The 26,178-nt window shown below is 39.1% G+C and overlaps 1 protein-coding gene across 3 annotated transcripts in view; it reads left to right on the top strand.

Annotated features, from left to right (window-relative positions):
- Window positions 1–26,178, top strand: part of CARD10 (caspase recruitment domain family member 10) — a 738,524-nt gene that overhangs the window by 352,058 nt on the left and 360,288 nt on the right. For all 3 annotated transcript variants that reach the window (XM_044067420.1, XM_044067404.1, XM_044067414.1), the window contains exons 3-4: window positions 4,421–4,558; window positions 23,524–23,849. In XM_044067420.1, coding sequence (XP_043923355.1) covers window positions 4,421–4,558; window positions 23,524–23,849 — 464 coding nt within the window. The remainder of the gene's footprint in view (window positions 1–4,420; window positions 4,559–23,523; window positions 23,850–26,178) is intronic.

Here is a 26,178-nt window from a genome sequence, read left to right on the forward strand (position 1 = left end):
AACATAAAATCTTATACTTTACCAATTACCATGAGTACTCAAAAGCTGGACTGGGTAATTCAAGGCAGAGTAGAAAGATAACTTGTGTTTCGCACTCATGCACAAAACACGTCTTACAATTCAGAGTGAAAGGCTGCAGTCAAGGATAATAAAAGCTATGATGTGTAGCCATGGAAATGGAATTGAAGAAACTGGAAGTTATTCTTAACGTTCTGTGTGAAGATATGCGAAGGCTGCCAGCCTAGCTAGATAGAATTTTTGTAGCTAATTCTATGTCTTTGTAAATATTAATAAAAGCCATAGGCTTGTTCTCTTAAATGTGAGAAGACTGTATTGGATGTTGAACTGCAAAAATGTAACAACAGTGCACTCTGCTGTAAAAAAAAGCTGATAAGTCAAGCATTTTATGACTGTTTGATCTCAGGGCTCGGAGCCGTGGTGTCTGAACCAGCAGATTCTTTCTATTGTTTTGAGACCAGAGTTAATTGCTATATTTTACAGATATATATATATATATATATATATATATATATATATATATATATATATATATATATATATATATATATATATTTATATAGCTGGAGATCTGTGTATAAAACATAAAATATTATACTTTACCAATTACTATGAGGACTGAAAAGCTGGACTGGGTAATTCAAGGCTTTTATTAATATTTACAAAGACATATAATTATCTACAAAATTCTATATAGCTAGGCTGGCAGCCTTCACACATCTTCACACAGAACATTAAGAATAACTTCCAGTTTCTTCAGATAGAGCTACCCAGGCAGATTCAATATAATCAACTCATTGTTACTCACAAAGCACTTAACCAACCAGATAATACACCTGCTCTGAAAAACATCATCTATCCCCATTCCAACTCCAGATCACTCCGGTCATCTAATAGACTATTAGAGCAAACCATCAAATCCAACAACTCAGCTGGTGACTCCCTGTTCGCCAACTCTGCTGGCAAAAATTTGGAATTCCCTTCCTACCACCCTATCTCAATTTAAAATAGCTCTTAAGGTGTATTTCAAGTCTCAATGGGTATGTCCCTGCTCCAAGCCTGGCTAAATCTTTATGCATACTGGTGTACCTATCTTATGTCTGTAAGTGGTACTCAAATATCTTTGTTAAGCCAGTTTAGAAGATTGTTAGACTGTACAAATTTAACTGTACTATAAAATGTGGTATATTTCCATAAATTTAACTAGACTGTAAAATGTGTTATATTTGTATTATGTTATGATTGCGTCTGTTCTATATGACATTGTAATGATCGTATATGTATACCTTTGGAGCTTTTCTCCCCGGGCCTCTCCTGAAAATGGACATGTGTCCAGTCGGACTATCCCAGTCAACAAATGTAAAATAAAATAAAATAAATAAAATATAAAGTCTTTAATTGTTGTGGTTTCCTGACCAGTTGCAAGCTTACTAAGAAATGTAAATGTAGAGTTTCTGTTAGCCTGGGAAACCAGAGAATTGTTAAGAATTATGTAGTCTAAAATGAGTCAGCAGGATGTATCAATTTAAGGACTTTCTCAGAGACAGAGAGAGAGCAGTTTGGATGTTGTCTAAAGCTGAGTGGAAAGGGAAAGACAAAATGTCAATAGTAGGTTGTCTCGAGACAATAAGGGTACCGAACTACCATCCTGCAGATGTCCTGATAGGGAAGGATTTTGATGAGACAGTACTATGTGTTAATGCAGTTACATGCAGTCAGGCTTAGAGACAAGCATGTGAGTCTGGTAGCCTGGGATAGACCTGTGCAAGCCTTTCCCAGGAGTGTCTGTGTGTTTGTATATAACTCATATCTTAAAGTGTGTGTATGTGTCAGCTACTTGGGCAGGGACACAAAGCACTGGTTGGACAGAGGGGGTGCTGGAGGTTTTAGCTTGACCACAAGGCTGAGATCTGGACCCTATAGCTCTGCCAGTGGGGAGTCTTACTGGGGATCTGGAGAGAAAGGGAGAAATCAGCCCCAGACTAACTGTGATCTCTGTGTGCTCTTAAGGGAAATTTTACTTTACTGTGTGTGTACTTGTTATCCCTCTCAATGTGGACGCCCCTCACTGGTGTTAGTGGTGAGGATTGAGGCTCCTTGATGAATGGGCTTCTGCACGGGCATCACATTCTGTATGAAAACAACAAAAGCAAATTAACAGAACTCCACACATGATTAAATAGTTGAAAACTACAGCTAAAAGATGTACAAAACACCTTCAAATAAAGACGTTAGAGTCTGTGCAGGCTCCTGAGGGATATTGTGCCTCTGCATGCTGAGTTCCGACTGGTTGTCGGTGTGAGATGCACCGTGACAACACAAGATCTGCAGGCTTGAACTCTACCTAGTAACAGCTAGTGCTGTCATGGACTCTACCTAGTAACAGCTAGTGCTCTCACTAGGTGACACTCTTTTAGTATGACAGAGCCACCTCTCAACCCCCAGGATGGATAAGCCAGCAGCAGCCATTCATTCCCATCCTCCCCATCCATCTTCAACAGGCAAACAAGCTGCTTTTCAAACTCTGGTCACCTGTGGTGTCGTCAGGTCTGTAGCCCTCTATACCAGTAAACAGTGACTACCCAGCAAATGCACATAGTAAAATCACTTGCAAAAAAGTTGTACAGACTTTCCAATAGTCACAAAGTCATGCCAGAGCCTGTGTCGCACAGAGGCAAAGAGCCCTAACTGTCACTCAGATGACAGGGATTTGATTAGTCCCTTGACCACTTGTAGAATAAGCAGGAAGTGGCACAAGTGAGGGGATGTGGCCCTACTCACCTCTCCTTGGGGCTAGGGAGAGTTGGTTTACAATGTCAACAAGCACTAAAACACACTGTAATAGAAAAAAAGTATCATATTCTCCCCGTTCCCTTACACCATCCTTGGTTAATATATTAATTTCATAGTCACAGTCAAAGTCAAGTTTTCAAATGTCAAACAGCACAACTAATTTTAGATAAAGGACTTCCCATTCCTTGACGAAGAAACACTTTAATGGCTTGATGTTTGATGCCTAAAGGTTGAATCAAAAACATTTGGTCATCTAGCATTTTAAACTGTTACACGCTCCCTACTGCTTATCATGAATAGGCTAAGGCATTCAGAACAATTCTATATGAGGAACTAATTAACACATTAAGATAGTTACATGGCTTCCTTATGTAATTCAGTGAGTAAAACACTGGTTAATCAACAGGATACAACATGTCAAAGTAGAAAGTTCCCTATTTACTACAACTGGGGTTACCAGCAGTATCTGACAGACAGCTTTGTTGTGGACAGTTCTCAGATAGAAAAGTGAGAAGTGGGCTATTGACAGTAGAATCTATGAAGCTATATATGATTATTATGTATTAAGCTATATATTATTATTATTATTATTATTATTATTATATATGGTTCCTTTGCTGTTAATATTCACTTTGTTGTGAATAACCTAAAAATGCATTTATTAAAAAAATGAACCAATAAGCCTATGACCTAATGGGATAGACTTGTCCTTTTTGTGGTGGTCATGAACTAAACACTGGATCCTGTTCCAGACTTAATTACTTATTTAATTTTCCCTCTTTAATGTACTTAACTTTATTTCTTTAATGTACTTTTATTTTCCTTTTATGATCTGATTTATAGAGAAGTCTCATCCATGATGTGTACAAATCATTATTTTGATACATTTTTCCTGTAAATCTTGGATCATGTAGGCTAACTGAATTTTGTTAAGTGAAATATACTAATAATGAAATGGAAATGTTGAAGACTTGTTTTATCAAAAGTGACTTGCGTATGTGTAATTTTGTACTGTTTCTGATTGTCTGACTTTCACTTTTAGTACTTGAGAATATTTGTACTTCAACGTGTTTTTGTGCTGTTAGATTCTAGTTACCTTTACATTTATTTAGTTTTTTTTTGCTTTGTAGATTAGCTCCACATTTATTTATGCTTATGTATGTATTTGTTTCTTTGTTTATTACAGTGAAGAGCTGCAGATGCTGTATGAAAACAGATGCTTGACATGAGGCTTTTTGCCCATACCTCGTGGTTGTAATATATTTAAAAAGGGGGCATAAGGTATAGGGAAACTTGCCCCCCCCCCCCACACACACACACACAAATTAAACTTGTCTTGAGGTTGTTTAATTTTGACATTAGCAGGTTTCATTTTAAGTGTTTTAAGTACAGTAGTTTATTTTCATGGTTTCTGTGAACTGATATATGCCACTCAACTTATTCCCTTTTATTGTTTTAATTTGTCATACATTTCTTGTATTATGCACAATTATTTTGCTTTGTGCCTGAGTTATGGCTGAAAAGATTCTATTAGACAAGTTAACTAATCCAGTTGCCAAAAGAATAACAAATAAGTTATAGAAATTGTGTGACTTTTTTTTTCTTTCAGGTCGGTTGATGGACATACTTCGAACCCGAGGTAGAAGAGGCTATGAAGCCTTCTTGGAATCCATGGAGTTTTATTACCCCGAGTTTTACATTAGGCTCACTGGCTTGGAACCTCAACAACGTTGCTCCATAATATTAGGTAATAATATAGATTGATTCACTCAGACTCAACAAAATAGAAAATCCTGCAAATGTGCTGCAGATATGAGGCAGTTTTAGTCATGCATTTTAGAGGCTTAAGCAGTGCATATCACATTTTAGAAAATTACATAAAACAATAAGTATAAAACATTCAGAAACATCTTCATTAATTTTCAGTATTATTCACTTATTACAGTATTGTACCAGTTTTTGTATTTTACCATAGTACTTCCATTTTAGCCCTTTCTTTGTGCCTGTAACTATTTTAATTAATTTTTGTAACATTAAAATACATTTTTATCATAATAACAGTGCAATGAAATGGCACTGAGGTGATTTGTAGAGAAATGACAGGAGCAGATGTATTACAGTTAATGTCTATACAGATTAACATTAGATAAAAAGAGTTTACATCCAGACTAAGGCTCTTTCCTACAGCTTCAGAGCAATTCTAAATACTTTCTTGGGCAACACTAAGGGTTGGATTACAAAAGCCCAGCATACCAAGAGCAGGATGGTGGGTTTATCTGCTCTTGCTACAATGAACTGTGCAATCCACTACATCCTTGATGACATCATCCCAAGGGCCGGACTTCACCCAGTTCAATAAATTGCAAGGTCAAAGTAATGAACTGGAATTACATTATACCCAGAACAGATAATGAGACTCATTAACAATCTATATTAATGAATGTCATTACCTATTCCAAGCAATGCCCAAATATCAATGAGAACTTGGAGGAGTTATTGCCAAGAACAGTGTACCATCCACTATACTATACTATACTATGCTATCTATACTATACTATACTATACTATACTATACTATACTATACTATACTATACTATACTATACTATGTTTTCAGAGCCTGCCTGCAACACCAGGTCTGACATACAGGTTGAGGTGCATGGCCATGGGGACATCCAGTATGTCAGCTTCATCTGTAGGGCAGCCTGATCAATGTAGGCCTGATGGAGAGCATGGCTATCATTCCTGCATTCACCCCATCCAAAAAGCGGAACAGGTATGCAGGGCCCCTAGCCCATAAGGTATATAAATCTATTTTTAACAATACATTAGTGAGAGCTATTTCCAAAGGAGTTGGGGGATGGCTCACAGTATATACAGTTACACATACACATTGACCCAGGCTCCGCAGCCCCATGAATCTGGACAATGACAGTACACCTGTATGTGGAACTAGGTACTCTGGCTTCCCACCAGGTAGGGCCTGACATAAATATGAAGTAGATGCTCTACTGACACATCTTATTCACTTTAATGGAATACACCATATAGCCAACATTGTATAACACTAACTCAAGTTGGCATAGCAGGCCTGATTCCTCTTTTGGAGTCAGACAGAGGGCTCTGGTAGTCCCTAGTAGCTTACATTGACTGGGGACTGCCAGAACCCCATCTTTTAGAAATGGGCATGGAATAACTGCTTAGTGTAGAGTGTAACTTAACACAGAACAAGTTTTAGAATCCATGATACAGACATTTGTTTAACTAAATATACTCAGCAGGACTTTTCAACAGTTTTGGTATGCTTTATTCAGTGTTTCAAGTTAGAACAGAAGACTGCAGATCATTAAAGCCATGTCCCTATGTAGCTGGCTAGGGAGACTTTATCACTTTCTCACCTAATGCATGGTATGCAGGAGCTTCTGCTTGGCTTCTGTTTCCCTTCTTTTTTGCCTGTGATGTGTGGAATACTATTGTCAGGTACACGGCACATAAATGGTTTGCAGAGGGCTAGAAGGAATGTTTCCACCATTATAAGGATTTGCCAGAGGCTTTCCAAATACAAAGAAAAGCTTCAGCAGCCATGTCTGAAAGAGTCCACTGATGTCATTCCATATGCACAAAGTATCCTTGTTAGTCCCATTTTGTACCTCATTGATTTGACTATTATTACAAACAACTCAACGTAGCCATACTGCATACTGTGTTAGAGCAGTATCACGTCTTTACATTATATATTCTATCATTATCATTATCATTATTATTATTATTATGTATTCATAGCATAAAATGGATTTGTACTAAAACATGTTATGGAAGTCCATGAAATGTTATACTGTACTATCTATTAATACCACTACTGTCTTATATATGTCTACTTATATAATATTCTGAATAGAAGTGCTCTGGTTGTAGTCATGTTCCTTCAACTGCTGTAGTTTATCTCACCTGTATACAAGCTGGTAACCCTGTGTAAGCTGTTACATATCCAATATTATATTTTCTAGGTGAACAAACACATAATTTTGATGCCAGGACATATGCAACATTCCACAGCAATAGGTAGACACACATGTTTTGATCTACGTAAACTGTCTGTAGCTTGACTGTGTTTTCATGGTGATATCTCTATGTTTTATTATTTCTGCCATAAATTTCTACTGACTGTTGTCTCTTATATTCCAGAGTTCTAGGTAATCTGCTATTCTTATAATATTACTCTCATGTCACACATTTCTGGGGTCTCCATAAGTTGCAACCTAACACAAGGCCTTACTGTAAACATACTGGAGGTATCCTGAATATCACTACTGTAGTTAGAGATATGTAGTCATGTATCATACGTTCGAGCTGCCTGAGCCAAGTTCTGTTGCTATGGTATAGAATCTGTAGTTAATATCACATATGCATTCCTAGTGCATTATATGATACCTGCAGAGTAGTTCATATTGTGGGCCCTTATTCAGATTAGGAATGCCTTGCCACAGGAGATAAATATTTCTATGTGGTACTGACAAAGGGCTGTGGTGTTTCATCACTGGATAGACTTCACATCTTGTTTTACAGATGTTGCTGAAAAAGAGGAGAAATTGATACTATACTATATTATACTATACTATACTATACAGTTATTGCCAAGAACAGTGTACCATCCACTATACTATACTATACTATGCTATCTATACTATACTATACTATACTATACTATACTATACTATACTATACTATACTATGCAGTTATTGCCAAGAACAGTGTACCATGTACTATAGTATACTATACTATACTGAATCTACTTCTAAACCTTAAAAAAATCCCATATAATCAAAACTTATTTTCAAAGATGAAAAACCCAAAATCTTGAATTCCCAAATGGCAGATTTTTCCCAAGGTAAGTAAACACTTGCCCAAAATTAAACAAAAAAGACACTGTAATAAATGAAACCAACCTAGGTTGGGGGCTACGCCACCCACATCCCACAGCCCCCACATCCCCAACTATATATACCAACTCCGGGACTGCACGACAGTGGAGGAAAGGACATGTTGAGCAAGTATTTACTTATCCTGGGAAACATTCTCCATTCGGGAATTCAAGGTTTTGGGATTTTCATCTCGCAAAAATAAGTTTCGATCATATGGAATTTCGAGCTTCAGAAGGGGATCCATTATACTATACTATACAGTTATTGCCAAGAACAGTGTACCATCTACTGTACTATACCATACTATACTGTACAGTTATTGCTAAGAACAGTGTATCATCTTCTATACTATACTATACTATACTATACTATACTATACTATACTATACTATTCTATACTATACTGTATTGTACTATATTACACTAAACTATACAGTTATTGCCAAGAACATATACCATCTACTACACTATACTATATAATACTATACTGTCATTGCCAAGAGCAGTGTACTGTCTTCTCCTGTGTTGAATCATGTATGCTGATTTTGAGAATGACCTGTAGGATCAGTCTCTGTATCCCTCCCTTGCCCTTTTTGTTGCTGTCAGTTCCATCAGATAATCCAGTCAACCAATCCTGGCTGGATGCAGCCAGGGATGTTGAATATGTGCCGGCCACATCACAGCAGGTGGTTATGATGCACAATTTGACTGAAGGTGTAGTTCCTTGGCTACAACTTGTTGGCCAGGGTGAAGTTATGGAGCAGGTGATATTCTGACAGGTGGAAGAGTGCTACATTTTGTAATATCTTGCTACATTTACCTGGGGTACATTACCCTCACAGATGCCCTGAAGACTAGCTGGAAGATGCACATTGTGATTACATACATAAATCAATGCATGATATGCTCGGCAGTCCTAGGACAGGGAAGGGTCGCGGAGTGGGGCATCATCCCCAGTGAAACTGAGGAGGAGGGATGATTTGTACCTATGCTAGATCAGTCTGAGTCAGCCTGGACCACCCTTTTTTAGACAAAGTGGTTCTAACCAAAACAGCAAAGAAAATTCTGAAAGCATACTTTTTTGTACATGTGGGGAGCAAAGCACCTCACATCCCCCCATGCAGGGAGCATTATTCCTGACGGTACCCATTTAAATATAACATACTCTAAAGTCAATGCATATTGGGGAAAAGAGAAGTGATAATCTTGGAAAAAGCCCCTTTGCTGCTTTGGCCATAAAGTGCTAACTTGGTCCACATCAAATATATATATTCCTGTGTGCCACCCCGGCTATGTTACCTCTTCTGTCTTGCACCAATCACAGGTTCTTTAAATGTGTTGCTTTGTAGATTCCACAGACATCCTAGTATATCTGATATACTGCCTGCCTAGCCTGATATTTAACACCTTGTTTGTGCTGTAGGAAATATGAATGTAGGTATTCATCTACCACAGCAAAATGCTTCCAACTGTAATCATCTCTGCTCATTGCCTTCACTCCTATCCTTAAAACATTTCCTCCTGCTTGGTTTACATTTATTTCTCTCCATCCAGTCATGCTTTCACTTTACTTCATGACTATGGCTTAATGCACATTTGTCCACTCTCCATTCTCTAACCAGGTGTCTGGCACCTCACCCACAGGTTGCATGTTGTATGTTTTTTGGTTTAGAATAAAAACTTGGAAACTGCATTGGTCGACTGGCATGTGGTCAGCTTGCAGTTTACAAGTCAGCATAATGTTGAACCAAAAATGATAGACTACACTACAGCAAATAGGTAGTGTAGGTCGATATTTTGGGTTCAACATTGTACAGGGAGATCGTGGTTCAGTGAGGAACAGGGAATTAGCCCATTTCCTCACTGTAGTGCGATCTTGGAGTTGGTATATTTAATGTGCAGGGGTGTGGGGGTGCAACCTCCCACATGGGAGGTGCCCCCCTGAAACATAGTACAATTAATGCACCATTGACTGTGGAATATAACGACATGTTAATGTGCATAGCATGGGTGGTTGACATCACCTCCTGCTATGTCAAACTTGTCAAACCAGGAAGTTCGACTATGTCATTTCCGATGTTCTGCCTTATAGACGTGTTGGAAATCGACATTTTCCATCTGCATTATGGTCATTCAATGGAAGAATTTTCAAGAATATGATACTAAATCTGTTTTTTTTTTTTTAATATGTGCTTCACACCCATAGGTGTTCCCAGACACTTGTATGATATGCATGTGTTACAACTCACCAGTCATTTTAAAAAGTGATTGCTGTACTCTCAATGTTGTGCAGGGTATCAGGTGCCAAATCCTTAGCTACACTGCACTTTGTGCCCTCATACTTAAACCAGTACTGTCCACAAGAACCTATAGCAGTACAACACATCTGTATAGCTGGTATTGTTGCTATGGCGTGCCATGGCAGCCTGTGATACATACCACAATGTCCTATTGCACATGTGCAGTGATATCTCCCCATACCCTACATGCTCATAGCTGTGCCTTTGCACAAGATGATGTATGAAGTATTCCACCAATTGGCTGTACAACTTCTGTTCTAATTGTTCTCCTTCTTCAGGACTGCTATGCTTCAATAGTTGTTCCATCCGGTATGTTATGTGCCACTGTGAGTAGCCTCAGGACGGCACTGTTGCACCATGTCTGCTTTTTACCTGCCCTTTCTGGCTGATAACCTTCTACTGTTATTTGTCTTTGGACAACATGCTATACCATTTGAATACTATGCTATACAGTCTTGTATGTGTAACCTGTTTGCATGCTGTGCAGGATACTGTGCTGCAAATTATCTTCTAACATGGTTCTCTGTGATGATTATGAAGTGTACAGATCCATTACATTCATCATAGAATACATATTTATGAACAAAGGAGACATATAAAGGATATACAATTTCTCCAAGATGATGCTACCTCAGAGTGGGAATAAATATGAGTAAGGGTGTGCTTCATAGCCCCACATCAAGGCCTCAGAGGGGGTTTGTCCTATACAGAAAAATGAATTATCCTATTTTTTAATGATTCTCCCATTTCATATTGTTATGTCCATGATGGTATAATAGGTTCATAAGTACTAGGCTAGTTACCATTGCAAGCTATTTTAAGCATAGCCCATTTCCCTTTTGATGATTGAATTAATTTATTCCATTTGGCGTTAGATTGGCCTTACCCATCCCATGGCCGAATATTATATATTACCCCTAGTAATAATAACTGGGATCAAACCATAGATAATTTCATGGAGCCCGTGGATAGGATAAAGATTTAGGAGCTGCCTTTATCCATTAGTAATGCAAGGGGGCAGTCCTGGTGTAAATTTTCTATTATCCATCCATAGATCCAAGTTACACTTGAATATGGACAGGCATGAGCTTTGTTTTATGCGAGAAGAAGTCTTTTCCAGGACAGTGGTATCCTCTGCAAGATACAGCTGTCCCTCTAAATTGTTGATGTTGCAGAAGAGGTTAAGATTGCTGGACTTAGTGTTTCTGATGCCATTTGACTTGTTGATGTGCATTAAATCCATCAATAATGTGTCGGAGGATGCCTTGTATGCCACACACAGTTCACCTCTTAGCTGTCTGTAAGATACCAAGTGTAGTGACAGGACTTTGAGGAGGTTCAAGTAGGACATATTGTTTAGGCCTTGTATCTTTTTAGTAAGGTATCTCTGTGGACATTCTATTTGCTGAATGTGTCTGGACAGATATATGCCAAAGGGGGCTTTTTACTCAATGACTGGCCTAATGAGGGCTGAGTAAAATGTGAAATAATGACATCTCTACTGGGTCAACTCTCAAGGGCATATTGTCAATGGAGTGGTTTCCTGGGGTAGATGATTTCCCAAAGGATATGATAGTGCATTTTTTGGCATTCAGTTTTAGTCAATGATTCTGGCACCAGTTATTTGTTTGAGACAGAAAAATGTTTTTGGGGGATTCAATGACTGTTCCTAGCTTGCAGCCATCTGCAAACTTAGTTGGACTGAGCACTTTGGTACTGGCTTTTACTTCAGAAAAGTAGATGCCAAACAGGAGAGGCCCCAGCACTAAACCCTGAGGGACTCCACTAGAGACTGGTCTGTCTGTGGAGGTAGCTTCACTTATTTTGATCTTCTTTGTCCTGTCTATGAACCATTTAGTAATCTGGCAGGTGACATAGGGTTTTATTAAGCTTTTTTTTACTATGCTCATGATGGAGGGTTGTGTCAAAAGCCTTGACCACATCAAGATATATATTGTGTACTTTTTTACCTTCAACCATTACTTTGGTGATCTTTTCAACAACATTCACCAGGCTGAATAAGCATGACCTGCCCATAATGAATCTAAACTGAAATGGATCCAATGTCCCCGTGATGAGTCTTTCCATGACTTTGCAGATGAAACTAGTCAGACTTATGGGGTCTGTAATTGCCTGGATCTGCAGAAGGTCCTCTGTTATGCAGAGGAATGACTGTAACTGTTCTCTATTCACTTGGTACAAAACTTATGTGGAAGCTGAGGCTGAACAGCGTTGTTGGGGGGGTGATTAAATCATGCTTCATGCTATTTAAGATGCATCTACAGATATTGTCAGGACCCACTGATACATGATTTTTAGCTTTGATAGCACTTTCAGGACTTGGTCTTGTGTGATAACTGGAGACAAATTGGTTTCAGATATATCTTCTGGGGTAGATGGAGGGAAAAGAGAGAGAAGTAAAGTTTGAGCTGAATTTATTGACCAGTTAGTTAACTATGTTTTCAGCCTCATTGTATGCAACATTCCTAATCTTCTTAGTGTATTGATGCATTGTGTTTCTCAGATTACAAACATCACTAAAAAGGCCTTTGATTGTCTTTGGCCTGGGTGGCTATTTTTGTCTAAAACTTTGCTTTGTTGGTTTTTATTAAGCTCCTGGACTGTTTTAGTTCAGTGAAGACAGTTGTGTCATTCTGAGAATGACTCTTCTTATTTTTGGTCAAAATTCGCTTCCTTTTATTGCAAAGTTTGATGATATGATGGTTCCACCAAAAGTGTTTATTTCTGGAATTCACCCTGCGCTTTTTCCTACACAGTACACATGCTGGTACACAGTGGTGGTGTAGTTTTCCATACACTCAGCAGAGTTAACTGGGTTTGGTGAGGGTTTGAAGCTTGCCATTGTATCAATTAGGAGTAGGTAGTTTGTCTTAGAGAAATTTCGAATGTATTTTAGGTGGAAGGGGCCTCTAGTATCAATTAATTTTGAAGGAGACAACTTTATGGTCAGACTTAACAAGTGACAAAGATATGCAAGGGATAGTGCAACATGCCACCATATTAGTAAGGACAACAGCTAACATGTTTCTCCTTCTAGTGGGTACTATTTACTATTTGTTCCAGGACAGAAAATCCAGGAATCTCAGTGCTTGCTCACTAGTGGTGGTGTAGGATTCCCAGTCTAAATCTGGATAGTTTAGATCAACTAAGATAATGATATTCGGTTTAATACTGAGTGGTTCCAGTTCCTATAAATAGGTTTTGTGGTTATCTTGGTTCATTGAGGGAGTTCTATAGCTACAGTAGCTAATATATGGTTGGGGGGGGGGGTCTATGTCAGATGATCGAGTTTTCAGAAACTCGAAATTCATATGCACGAGACCATATGATCAAGTTTCCGAAAACTCAAACATCAAAAAAAAAAAAAAAAACCCATAAAAATCTACTTTTTTTATATTTTTGCAGGAGAGCAAGCCCCCCTGCACCCCCTACACCCCCTGCAAATTACACATACCAACTCCGAGATTATACTACAGTGAGGAAAATGGTAAATTTCCTGATCCTCGCTGTACCATAATCTCCATTCAAAAGGTTTGAGTTTTCAAAAACTCGATAATATGGTCTCAACCATATGAATTTGGAGTTTCTGAAAACTTAATCAATGGATATGGACTCAGCCTGGGACCTTTCTGATGGTTATTTGGACATATAGAAGTTCTAGTGCATTATACTGCTTTACCAGCCTTGATGTGAGGCTCTTTTGGATGATGATTAAGACACCTCCACTTTTGTTTCCGTCCTGTACAGCAACTGATCAAATGTGTGGAAGGCATTATAGCCCTGCACAGCCAAGGTGCTTACTACTGATTTAAACCATGTCTCAGTCGCTACACTGATGTCTACATCCTCCAGGGTGAGGAGGGCTCTTAGGAAATCATCATATTACTTGGGCCTTGTATCATAGCATTGATCAGTAACACCTTCATGTTTTCCTTTGGTTGCTTCAGTATGTTGCTGGGATTATCAGGATAGCGTTGCCTAAAAAAGGCACTATGGAGGTGGGCAATGCCTTTCCAATAACCAAAACCCTAGAGGAGACAGATGCAGGCCATCGATAGTGAAGCAGCATGGTCTGTCGATCATATCCTCCCGGGCTGACAACTATTGAATTCTCTTAGAATGACACCAAAAACCTATCCAATTATTGAAGTCAATTACATTTTGCTCATATTATGGCATAAGTTCATAGTTCAAAGGAGATTACTAGACTAATGGCTTAAGAGCCCTTACAAGCCTAGCCAATATAACCTGATTTTATATGGCCCCTAGGGCAAGAGGTTGGCATACATTTGTGCCTGTGTATTGAGTATCTTACAGACTGCCCCTGTCCCTAAGGGACATAGGCACTACCCCTCATGTGAATTTGTGATTCCCTATCCATTGGTCCAAACTGTGTTTGAAGATGGCCAGGGAAGGGCTCTGCTTAATGTGAATAGGAAGCCTGTTCCAAACAAGGGGCAATCTCTGAGACACATATCTGTCTCTCCAGTCACTGACTAGATCAGGTGATCCTTTTTGACTTGCAGATGTGTAACAGCTCATCAGTACTGGATTTGTGAGTTCCTGTAGGTCAGACATAGGTCACCCCTTAATAGTCGATAGAAGACAGGGTAAAGTAATAGGGCTTTTAGTCTATCTAACTAGGATATGTTCTTTGTGAAGAACTTCTGAGGTTGTTGTAGCTGCTGTAAGTGCCAAGTCAAGTACATACCAAATGACACATTGTACTCGATTATTTATCTAATGAGGGCTGAGTACAGTGGGACTATAATTTCCTTGGATCTGGATGCCATACCTTTACTTATAAGTTGTGGCACATAAAAGGACTTCCTCACTACTGTGGACACATGGAAGATATAGTTCAGGCTACTGTCTATCTCTGTACCTAGATCTCTCATCCCTGAGTCTACTCTTAGGGATGTGCTTTTGATGTAATTTGCAGGGGTATTTGACCTCCCAAAGGGTATGATAATGCATTTTTCCCATTAAGTTTTAGGCCATGGTTCTGGCAAGAATCATTTGTCTGATCTAGACCCTCATGAAGAATATCTACATCACTGGGGGATTCAATGATTGCCCCCAGCTTGCAATCCAGGATGCTGGATAATTTTGTAGGGTAGTTGTTTATATGTTAGTTGATGTGGCAGTCATAACCAGTTTAGTCTTTTCAGTGCTATACAGTGATGGGTTCTGAAAGGGTTATGTTCTGAAAATTTAGCAACTTTATCAAAGCATTGTTCAGGATTCAATTTTAGTGAAGCCCAGAGGTTAGTAATGATGGGAGCACCATGAAGAGGAGTGGGGAGGAGATACGTAGTGGCAAGTGTAGTTTTAATTGCATCGGTGAGAACCATTTTGGCTCTGTAAACAGCCCTAGTTTTTGATGAGTTTTTCTTATGCAATTTTATATACGCAGGTTGAATGTAAGATTATCATCCAATATCATCCCTAATAGTTTGCTATGAGAAGTGACTTCAATAGTTGTATTATCAAGGGAGAGAACGTTAAATTTTGTTTTTTCAAGAGAGGTATTTAGGGGAAAAAGGTAGTTTGGTCTTTTTTGGGTTGAGCATGAGTTGTGAGTTACAAAGCCATATTTCAATGGCTGCTAAAGCTTCCTGAGTAATTTTTTGGAGGTGTTCCATGTTGTCAGATGTGTAAATTAGAGTGGAATCATCTGCATACTGTATTAGAGTGGCCTGTTGTGTGGAAGTATAGAGAGTGTTGGTGAAAATGTTAAAGAGGAGGGTACCAAGGATAGAGCTTGTGGTACACCGGTGGTGACTGTGAGGTAACGGGAGAGCATAGCATAAGGTGCCATTTAACTGACTGATACCTATTGTACAGGTAGCTTTTGAACCACAGATGTGTGTACTGAGAGAGACTAGCGAGGACATTTGAAGTAGAAATTTGCTCTGACTGTGTTGAAGGCTTTAGACTAGTCTAGAAATAAGGAAGACACAAGTTTGCCATTATCTCTAGCTTTATTGACAGTATCTATATAGGTTAGCAGGGCAGTGCTAGTACTATAGGAATGACAGAAGCCATGTTGTGTAGTGAATAGGAGTTCTTGCTGCAGGAGATAGTCTAGCAATTGTTTCTGAAAACATTTTTCAAGTATTTTGGCGAAGGAGGTAAGATTGCTACACGTCTAAAGTTATTAATGTTTGTTTAATTTCCTCCTTTGTGTAGAGAGATAATGTGTGAGTTTTTCCAGAGATAGGAAATGTGAGATTCCTGGCTTGACCTATTTGTAAGGACTGAGAGAGGATTGGCAATGCTATTGACTGCTGTTTTTAGGTACTCACTTGGTAGGTCATCAGCTGAAGACTAGTACAGCTTAAGTTTGTTTAGGAGTAGTTTTACATAGGATGCGGGCACAGGTTTAAAGGCAGAAGTGAATGTGGTGATATGAGGCTGTTGGGTATGGTTGAGATTAGACGTTGAGGAATTCCTGATTAGAGATGCTATACTATTTATAAAATAAGAGTTGAACTGTTTAGCAGATTTGACTGGTGAATTATCAGGAGAAGGGCTTGGGTTGAATTTTTGGCCAGGGTGTAAGATTTCTTTAATGGATGTCCAACATTTTTTAGGGTTGTGTTTAGTATTATTTTTATTTATTTATTTAACATTTGTTTTACCAGGATAATCCAACTGGACAGCTAGTGTCCATTTTCAGCGGAGTCCTGGGGAGCAAAGCCCCAAGAAGTTACATTGTGAATAAATAGTTATTAAAGAATAGCAATTAGTACGATGCTGACATTTTTAGCAGGCAAGACAGTTAAATGCATTAATTGTAGAAGGATAACAAGTGGTACAATGCTAACGTTTAAAAGGCAAAAACAGTTAAATGCAGTACAAGCTCATAGTACAGATATGAGATCAGAAATCTTACAGTACTAGTACAATATATGTACATAAGGTACTCAGAGAAGGTACATATTTACAATATTTGCAAAATGTACAATGCACTAGGTGGATCAAGATGACAGTGAAAAGTATGCATCAAAGACCTCAGGAGGTAACCTGCCTACAGTGGGGTGAGGATTCAGGGGGGGGGTCATTGCAGTTGCAAAGGGGGTTAGCATAAAGGTGTGATTTGAGGAGGTCTTTAAATGTGGTTGTGCGATTTTGTAACCTGAGGTCAGGAGGGAGGGTATTCCATGCTTTTGCAACCTCATGGGAGAATAGGGCTTCTTCAGAGCTGTTCTTGCATGGATTGACTTCAATCAGGACTTTGTTACTGGATCATAGTTAAACAGCAAATACACCAAGCCAGGAGGCAAAGCAAAAGTATGAAGACTTGTTTAATCCCAAGAAGCATACAGTCAAGGCAAATGTGAATTAACGCCAACAAAATGGTACAAGCCGTTTTTGTTCAAAGGAATAAGACTTCATCAGATAACAACACAAGACTCACAGGGTTTAAATACAGTTTAAAAATGAGTGAAAACCAATCAAATTAGTACATTAATTAATCAATTAAAGAACTCTGGTAAAAAGTTTGATTTATAAACAAGTGTTAAAAAGTAAATTCCTATATAAAATTTTAATCACTCCAAATACTAAAATCTAGTAAAACATAAAAATATATAAAGAATGTAAAAGATCTGAACTTTTTTTTTAATATATAAAGGGAAGAAACATATTTTCACAATTTAGCTGCCCTAAGCTTAAGCAACGATGACAAATTAATATTGTCATTCAGCCCTGGTGACCTCGTTGAATCGAGTGTTACCTGCCAAAACAATTCCCGAAACTCCAACCTTGCCTCCCAAGGGCCACCCCTAATGTCTTTGGAAACTTGCTCAACCACATAAAATGTAAAACTCGCTTCTTTGCACAACAAAGTGTGTTTATAAAGTGCATTACAGTCATTTTTGTTCCTAATGTCATATAGGTGCTCGTAGACATTTCTCTTCAGTCTCCTCTCTGTCTTACCCAGATAAAATCCCTGACAGGCATTACAAGTTGCCAAGTAAACAACACCAAAGGTGTTACAGTTCATGTAAAAATGGTTGTTAATCTCTCTTTCTCTACTTTTTCAATAAACAACCTCCCTATTTGCCATGTAACTACACTGTGCACACATCCCACAACTGTAAGTACCTGTTTTGGTGTAACTAATAGGAACAGTACTACGATGGTGCCCCTCCAAAAAATCTTTCAAATGTTTCCCTTTTCTGTACACAAAGTGAAAAGGGTCATGCTGAGTGGCTTCGAGATCTGTAAACTCAAATTTAGTCCATTCATTCCGGATCACTTGTCTTAAAAAGGGGGCATTTGCACCAAAATCCATAGAAAAAATAAGTTTAACATCCAGTGCCTCTTCAGGCCTTGTTCCAGAGTTACAAACAAGGGGGCCCTTCCATAATAAGGGAAAATAGAGCTCGCCCCTCTTCTCTGTGACTTCATTCCTGTACTTGTGGACAATATTACTGGGGTACCCCCTCTCCAAAAAATACTGTTCCATGATGTTGCACTCATCTTCAAAATCAGAATCCAAGAAGGTCAGGTATCTAATTCAAATGAATTGCCCCTTGACAATCCCTAACTTCTGGTGTAAGGGATGTGCACTGGAAAAGTGCAGATAGGAGTTAGAGAACGTGTCCTTACGAAACACCCTAGAAGAGAACCCATTTTCAGTTTTTTTGATACAAACGTCCAAATATTCCATATTGTCATAAACCACTTTCTCTGTAAAGGTCAAAAAGGTGGTGGTGGAAGCTAGAAATTCCCTGAAGTCCCTAAACCTATCTTGGGTACTAGTCCAAAAGAGGCAAATGTCATCCAAGAACCTCTTGTACAAGGACCAACAACCCTGAACTTTGAGTTAAGCACATATTTTCTTTCCCACCAGGACAGCACTATATTAGCGTAAGTGGGGGCACAACGGGCCCCCGGTGATTTGTTGAAAGAATTCTCCAGCAAAGTATAAGAAATTATTCCTTAGCACCAGTTCCATTAACCTCAATAAAACTCATGTTTGGTTGTGTGTCACCCCTTTCTCAATCAGTGATTCCTCTAAGCATTCCAATCCCGTTTCATGGGGTATAACAGAAAAGAGGTCCTTTATGTCAATGGTGACAAATATTGGGTTGTCTTTAATGAGTCCTGGATCAATATTTCTCAGAAAAATCCCAGGAGTCTTTACGTAGTTCATTTTCTGTCCCCCGTAGTCTTTTTAGTTCAAGGTCCACATACTTCACCAGGGGTGCAGTTTTGGAACCCTCGGCCGACACAATGGGACGTAGTGGGGGGTTGGTATTGTCTTTGTGGACCTTGGGGATCCAAAAAATACTGGGTATTTGTGGACTAGGGTTAACCAAAAAATTGTGTGTATCAAGATCAATTAGCTCTTCCAAAAGTAAGTCTTGTAATTCCAAGTCAATCCTCTTGTGGGCTATGTTAATTTCATTTTTAGACACTCAAAGATAGGTTTTTTATCCCCTAAAAGGTCCATCATTTTAGCTTCTGGGTTAAACTTGGAAAGGTTATGTGCTGTTTTATAAATGTGCTGTTTAACTGGATGTATGATATGTCTAGTCATATAGATTGGGAGATGAACACTGTCAGATTCTGACATTGTACCTGTAGTGGAGCATTTGCTTAACCTTTATGTAGATAGATACACCTCTGCCTTTTGCTATTTCATGTTCAGTGAGTCATAAGAATGTATGAAAGGTGTTATAGCCATGCACTTCCAGAGTGCTTTCAGTGGCTATGAATTTTTCAGTAACTGCATAGATATCAGTACTCTCCAGGGTGAGGAGAGATTCCAGGGAGTGTGTTTTTTGTTGAGGTTCCTAACATTAAGCAGTAATACTTTTATCTTGTCCTGAGTAGATTTTGTTATAATAGAAAGTTTGTCTGTTTGGCAATGCCTAAAAAAGGCACTTTGGGGGGTGGGGGGGTGGATAATGTTTTGGCCAAAATCCTAAAGCCTAGATGTGACAGGTGAAGACTATCCCTAGTAAAGCAGTGTGGTCTACCAACCATGTCCTACCAGGATGACAAGTATTGCACCCCTTTGGACTGACACCAGTAGCTAAGCCAGTTGTTAAAGTCAATCATTTTCTGCTGGTATTGTGGCATCATCCTTGGAGATGGTAAAATACTGTCCAATGCTAGGCTCATACCTGCCTGTGACACATATTCTCAATCATGTCTCTCTTCATATAGTTCAAGGAGGTACATCTCAGGTCATTCACACCTACATGGACTATGACTGAGTCATACTAGTTCATACTAGTACTTAGGAGTAAGTGATCTGAGTGCTTGCATGATCTGGTGAATCTTGGCCCCTGACAAGCAACTAACTGTTACCTTCCCCTTATCTAGCCCGGTAAGAGGGACATCAGTGTGTCTCACAATGGAGTCTCTTATGACCAGAATATTGGGTTGTGGAGTGTTTACCCCTATTGGGCTTGGTAGTTGAGACACAATAAGATGTGGCTTTATTTATTGTAACGGAAATTGTCTTATTTGTGTGCATATGGAATTTCTGAGGAATGCACCAGAGAGGCCTTTGCATCATCCTTGGAGAAGGTAAAATGCTGCTCAGTGCTGGCTCATACCTGTCTTGGACACACAGTCTGAGAGCTCCATCATGCCTGTCTTCATGTACAGCACTTCAGGGAGGTGCATCTCAAGTTGTTGACACCCCCATGTACTATGACAGAGTCATACAAGTACTTTTTGCCAAAGGATTGCTTGGGTGTGTGATCTCCTGGATCCTTACACCAATCAAGCAACTAACCATGACTCCTTCCTTGCTCAGCCTGGTGATAGTACATTTGTACGTCTTACAATGGAGTCACTTATAACTAGAATGTTTGGTTGGGTAGATGCCTGCCTTACATGGTCAGCATCTTTGACTTTGGGACTTCTGCTATGTGAGGTGCTAGGCTTAACTTCCTGAGCGTGCTTTGTGCATGTGTTGCATTTTGTAGGTCTTTGAGGTTTAGGCAAGTTAATCTTTAGAACCTCAGCATATGATGGATTATGTGTATTGTGATGGCATTGGTGAGGTGTGGTGTGTTGTGCACTGCTGACATTTTGGTGTCTGAGTTTACTGTGTGTGAGATTCTTGCCTTCAAGGACATTATATATGTACATCTCTCATACAAGTGTTATGCTGTTTGAGTAGTAGATTATTATCAGACGGCATGGCTGCAGAAGTAATGAGGAAGAGCTGCTCCATTGATTTGACAGGTGTGACTCTGGTGGGGCAGGGCTGACTATAACTACTTGATGTTTGATTTGTTCACAATACTTGTTTTGGTGGACTTACTACAAAGGCATGGGGATATGTCTAGTTATTTGGGCAACTCAAAGTTCATTTATTTGCAATTGGCACACATTATTTGAATCTCAGACCTGCATTTGTAAGGTTGTATATAATTTGCAGGTCTCTTATATAGAAAAAGCTCTTGCACAGTGCATCCACTAAACAGTAAGTCCAATTGCAATTTTTATTTTCTTACTCTTTTGATGAAAAGTTTGTTTCTCACATTTCAGGGCTTTCCATTCCCCTCAGGGTCTGTTTTTTTTTCAGTGCCTCTCAGGGTCTTGAATAAATGACCCTGCATGAGCACAGCTCTGTACTGGCTATAGCAGACTAGATAGAATGGGATCCAGTCAAATAAATTCAATAGTGGAACTCTGTGATTTGGGGCAGGTTATATTTCAGGGTCTATATTAGATAACCAAAATGATAAAAGAGCGAACGCTCTTTTACCGACACATAAAACACAAACTCACTAAACACCGAAGTTATGGAACAGTTCCAAAAAAAAAAAAAAACTTGAGACATAAACTTAAATATACCAACTCCAATATCATACCACAGTGGAGGAAATGGCAAAGTCCTGAGAATGGCCCAGCATTTTTTTCCCTTGGAAAAAAATCTCTGTTCCATAACTTTGGTATTTAGTAAGTTTGTGTTTTATGTGTCGGTAAAAGAGTGTTTGCTTTTTTGTTGCTTCGGTTATCTAATATAGATTCTATATTTCACTGGGTGAAATTTTAATTGTGCAAAGATTTTGAGAAATTAATTCAGAGATTCCCACCTCAATGAATCTCCTCCAAGGCAAAAGTTGTTTTCCATTCTTATAGATATGTGCAGGTTGATATATATTTAAGATAGCAAACAACACAAGAGTAAATGCTCAGATTTCTTAAAACACAAAACACATAGATGTTGAACTGTATTTGATATATTGGGATGGATTTAAAACCATCAGAGTAGTGATGGCACGTATCCTCCACCATTCTGCCCTTGCTATCATGGATATTTAAATTCAGACAACCTCCCAGGATAACATCATCCTGAGGGTTAGTATCTGATGAATTCATTGCCTTGACATGCCAAGGTATTGAATTCAATAGAGAATCCCATACTCCCAAGCAAAATAATGTGAGTCAGAAACATTCTATGCTAATGCATCACATTATCTTGTCTGGGTGTAGTGCAAAGCTGCCTGTGCACTGGGTGCCCCCCCCCCCCCGAGTCCATCTGAAGTTCTCAGGTAGAGCAGCATCATCTGTATGAGGGAGCTGGTAGTGGGACCCTGCCTGCCTGCAGTACCAATTTCATCTTACAAAAGGAGCTGCAATGCCCCAAGGCTGCTCAGCACCATGTTTCCATTTGTACCTATACAGCTGAGTGCAGGGTTGATGACCAGCATAGCAGTTATGCCAGCATTTACTGCAACCATGAAGAAGATGTGAGTGTGGTATCACTAAACCATCAGGGAATTGCTTCTATTTTTAAAAACAGAGTATAATGAGCCATCTCCTGAGGAGGTTAAGTGGTAGCTCACCCTATCCAATATCGCACATGTGCAAGGTCACAGGCAGCTTCCCCAACTTCAGATAGCTGCAGCACAGCTCTATCTGTATGGGGAAATAGGTACGGTAGACAGTCGAGTTTTCCACTCAGTTATGTCTGCAGTACCTGCTTCCACATACACATAGAATTTCCAATATGCCAAGAAGCTCGTTTTTTTTTAATGTGCTTTTCCACTGATTCTGCCTTGCACATTGGCAAACCTCAGCAATGTAAAACACCAATCTAGTTTAGAATCATGCATAGGGATCCACCATTCCTCATTTATTGTATGCTAAATGGGGACTGGTAGAGCCCATTCTTTTGGAATTGGGCATGGTGTAACAAAATTCAGGGAGTCAGTATGGAAGCTATTAAGGCAATTTTTTGCTTATTATTTTTTTAAATTTCTTTTGCACTTATAATCTTATTTATTAATTCTAATTTTGTTTGCATTTTTTGTGTTGTTGGCCCTTTGGCTGCAGCACTTTAGTAAATTCAAATCTTATCACATTGCTGATGTACCATGTAACAAGTTTTGGTGACTTTTCATCTATTTTTGTTAGGCATTCCTGGGTGAATGCCTAAGAATTCCATGCTCCCCAAAGAAATAACTTGTTTGTTTTTATTGTACTAGATGAAGAAGGTCCTGAAGGTCTAACCCAGTTCTTGATGATGGAAGTGAAAAGACTTAGGGGCCACTGGCATGAAAAGCAGATTCAAGAACATCAGCTTCGTACCAAGTGCAAGCAAATGGAAGAGGAAAACAGACAATTGCATTTAAAGGTACAAGACTTGGAGACACACCAGACCCGCTACAACAAGATGAAACAAGAATGGGATCAGCAGAATGAGAGCGTCCTAAAGCTAAAAGATGAAAATTACACCTTAGCCATGAGATATGCTCAGATGTGTGAAGAAAAGACCACAAACATCACACGGTGCAGAGATCTGCAACTGAAGGTAAACAGTCTGATAGAATCTAAATATGCACCAATTAAATATGTCCACCATGCACACACACACACACACACACACACACACACACACACACCTACTTAAAGCTGCCCTGTCATCTGTTAACTGTGTGGTTTAGTTAAATGTGGATGCTACATGTGTGGCACAGTGCATTACGTTATGTCATCTGTTAAGTGTGTGTTTCAATTAAATATGGCTGCTACATGTGTGGCACAGTACATAACATTATGTCATTGGTTAAGTGTGTGGTTTAGTTAAATGTGGCTGTTACATGTGTAGCACAGTACATTACATTATGTCATCTATTAACTGTGTGGATTAGCTAAATGTGGCTGCTACATGTGTGGCACAGTACATAACATTATGTCACTGGTTAAGTGTGTGGTTTAGTTAAATGTGGCTGGTACACTACTCTCCCATCTCTTGTTATCTGGAGAAAGCCTTGTTGTAAGACAGGCATAGAAAGAAGAGAGAGTAAGAAGTACTGTAATAGGAAATAAAAATGATCCAAAGCTGACTGATGGTTGTAGCAACTTCAAGGGAAGCTATTGGAGCTGCATTGTAGAAGGGCATAAAGGAGTAGATGTTTAAATTACCTCAGTGACCAGCTACTTTTAGCCAGGAAACAAAATATGTGCTAGAAAATAGTTAAGCAAACCAGTGCAGAGAGATAGTTAAGGAACAGAACAGGTACATGGGGACATCTGTGTAAAGCAGATCACAATGTATCAAGAGGAATGGAAAGGAGATCTGATGAATGTTGGAGGAATGGCCAAGCAGAATCTTCATGCTTATATGAGAAAATAGCATGCATCAGGTGGCTTCATGTTAAAGCAGGAGTACACTCCTCTGCACCCCCCCTCCCAGAATGGAAATTTGAAATAATTTTATCAGATGATACAGTTATTATGTAAGCAAACGAAATGACACCATATATCAAGAGCACTGCAATAAGCTAACATACTAGTCAGTGGTGTAGGTCATCCTTGATGTTTCTCTATAAATGCATCTGTTAGAAAAAGAGCAAAGAATTTTCTGTGTAAAGGTTATCATACACTAGTGAGAAGATCACATTCAATTACATTTGCTTAACAACAGAAGAAAACAATAAGCCTGCCAAGTCTACTCCTTAACTGCATTCAGCATTCTACTGTGTTCCCACAACCCCCTTCTCCACCTGTTTTATGCTATCCTGAATATCTCCATGAATTTTATTTCTTCCTCCATCCCAGCAGTCATTTCCATGGTCCACAATCTTCTGTGTGAAAGAATTATATTCACAGATCTTGAAAGCAGTCAACCCAAAGCAATCCATTGCTTGTATCTCTTCAACCCCTGTACTCTTCCTGATAACAACAAACCCATCCCATATTCCTAATGTATTCTATGATCCATATGGTGTTCTGTAGCTCTTCTTCTCTCTAGTAAGAAGAGGTTTAGCTTTTCTATTGTCAAGCAGTGACCTTTCCCCTCTATCCCTTATACACTTCTGGTGACTTTCCACTGTATTCCTTCCAGAAGCCTAATACCCCTTTCCTTGCATGGTCTCCAGAACTGCATGCAGTACTAGGGTGTGGTCTCATATGGAATGAGTAGAACTGGAACATTGACTCCATTCTGTTACCTGTTGCCTTTGCCCAATAACTCAGAGCCTGGTGGACTAGTCCAGGTGTATTCCTCAATCCCAGATCCTCATTTTGCTCAGCTGCCACTAGTTCCACTACCACATCTGATACCTTACATCCAGGTTGCTGTGTTTTAAGTGCAGTACTTTGCATGTCTGCAATGAACTTCAACTGCCACCTTTCAGCCCACTTTATCAGCCTTTAAATATCCCTTCCTTCGACTCTGCCCCTCATTTTCCATTGCACTACCTAACTCAGTGTCATCAGCAAAAAGGTTGAACCTATTTTAGATGGGTGCCTGATCAAACATTTAGGTTAGCGACTACCTAAATGTCGATCTGGTAATAGCGAAAGCAAAAAACTGTGAATGGCCAATTTAATGTAGGGAAAGAATTCCCTAGGCGGTTATGCAGATTTTTGTCCCTTTCCCCACTGTAGAGCAATCTTGGAGTTGGTATATTTAGTTAGGGGGGGGTGTGGGTGGCACATTCATTCCCTACATTAAATCGGCCGTTCGCTGTTTTAATTTTTCGATATTACCAGATTGACATTTAGGTATTCACTAACCTAAACATTCAATCAGGTAATATTTAGATTTCTTCAGCTCTGTCTGAAATAAACACATGGAAGAATAGTGGGCATGGGCCAACCAGTACAGTATTATATAATACCTTTTGCTTATTCCTGAC

The sequence above is a fragment of the Protopterus annectens genome, chromosome 1.part0 (genome assembly GCF_019279795.1).
Source record: "Protopterus annectens isolate FY-2018-M chromosome 1.part0, PAN1.0, whole genome shotgun sequence".
Taxonomy (NCBI): domain Eukaryota; kingdom Metazoa; phylum Chordata; order Ceratodontiformes; family Protopteridae; genus Protopterus; species Protopterus annectens.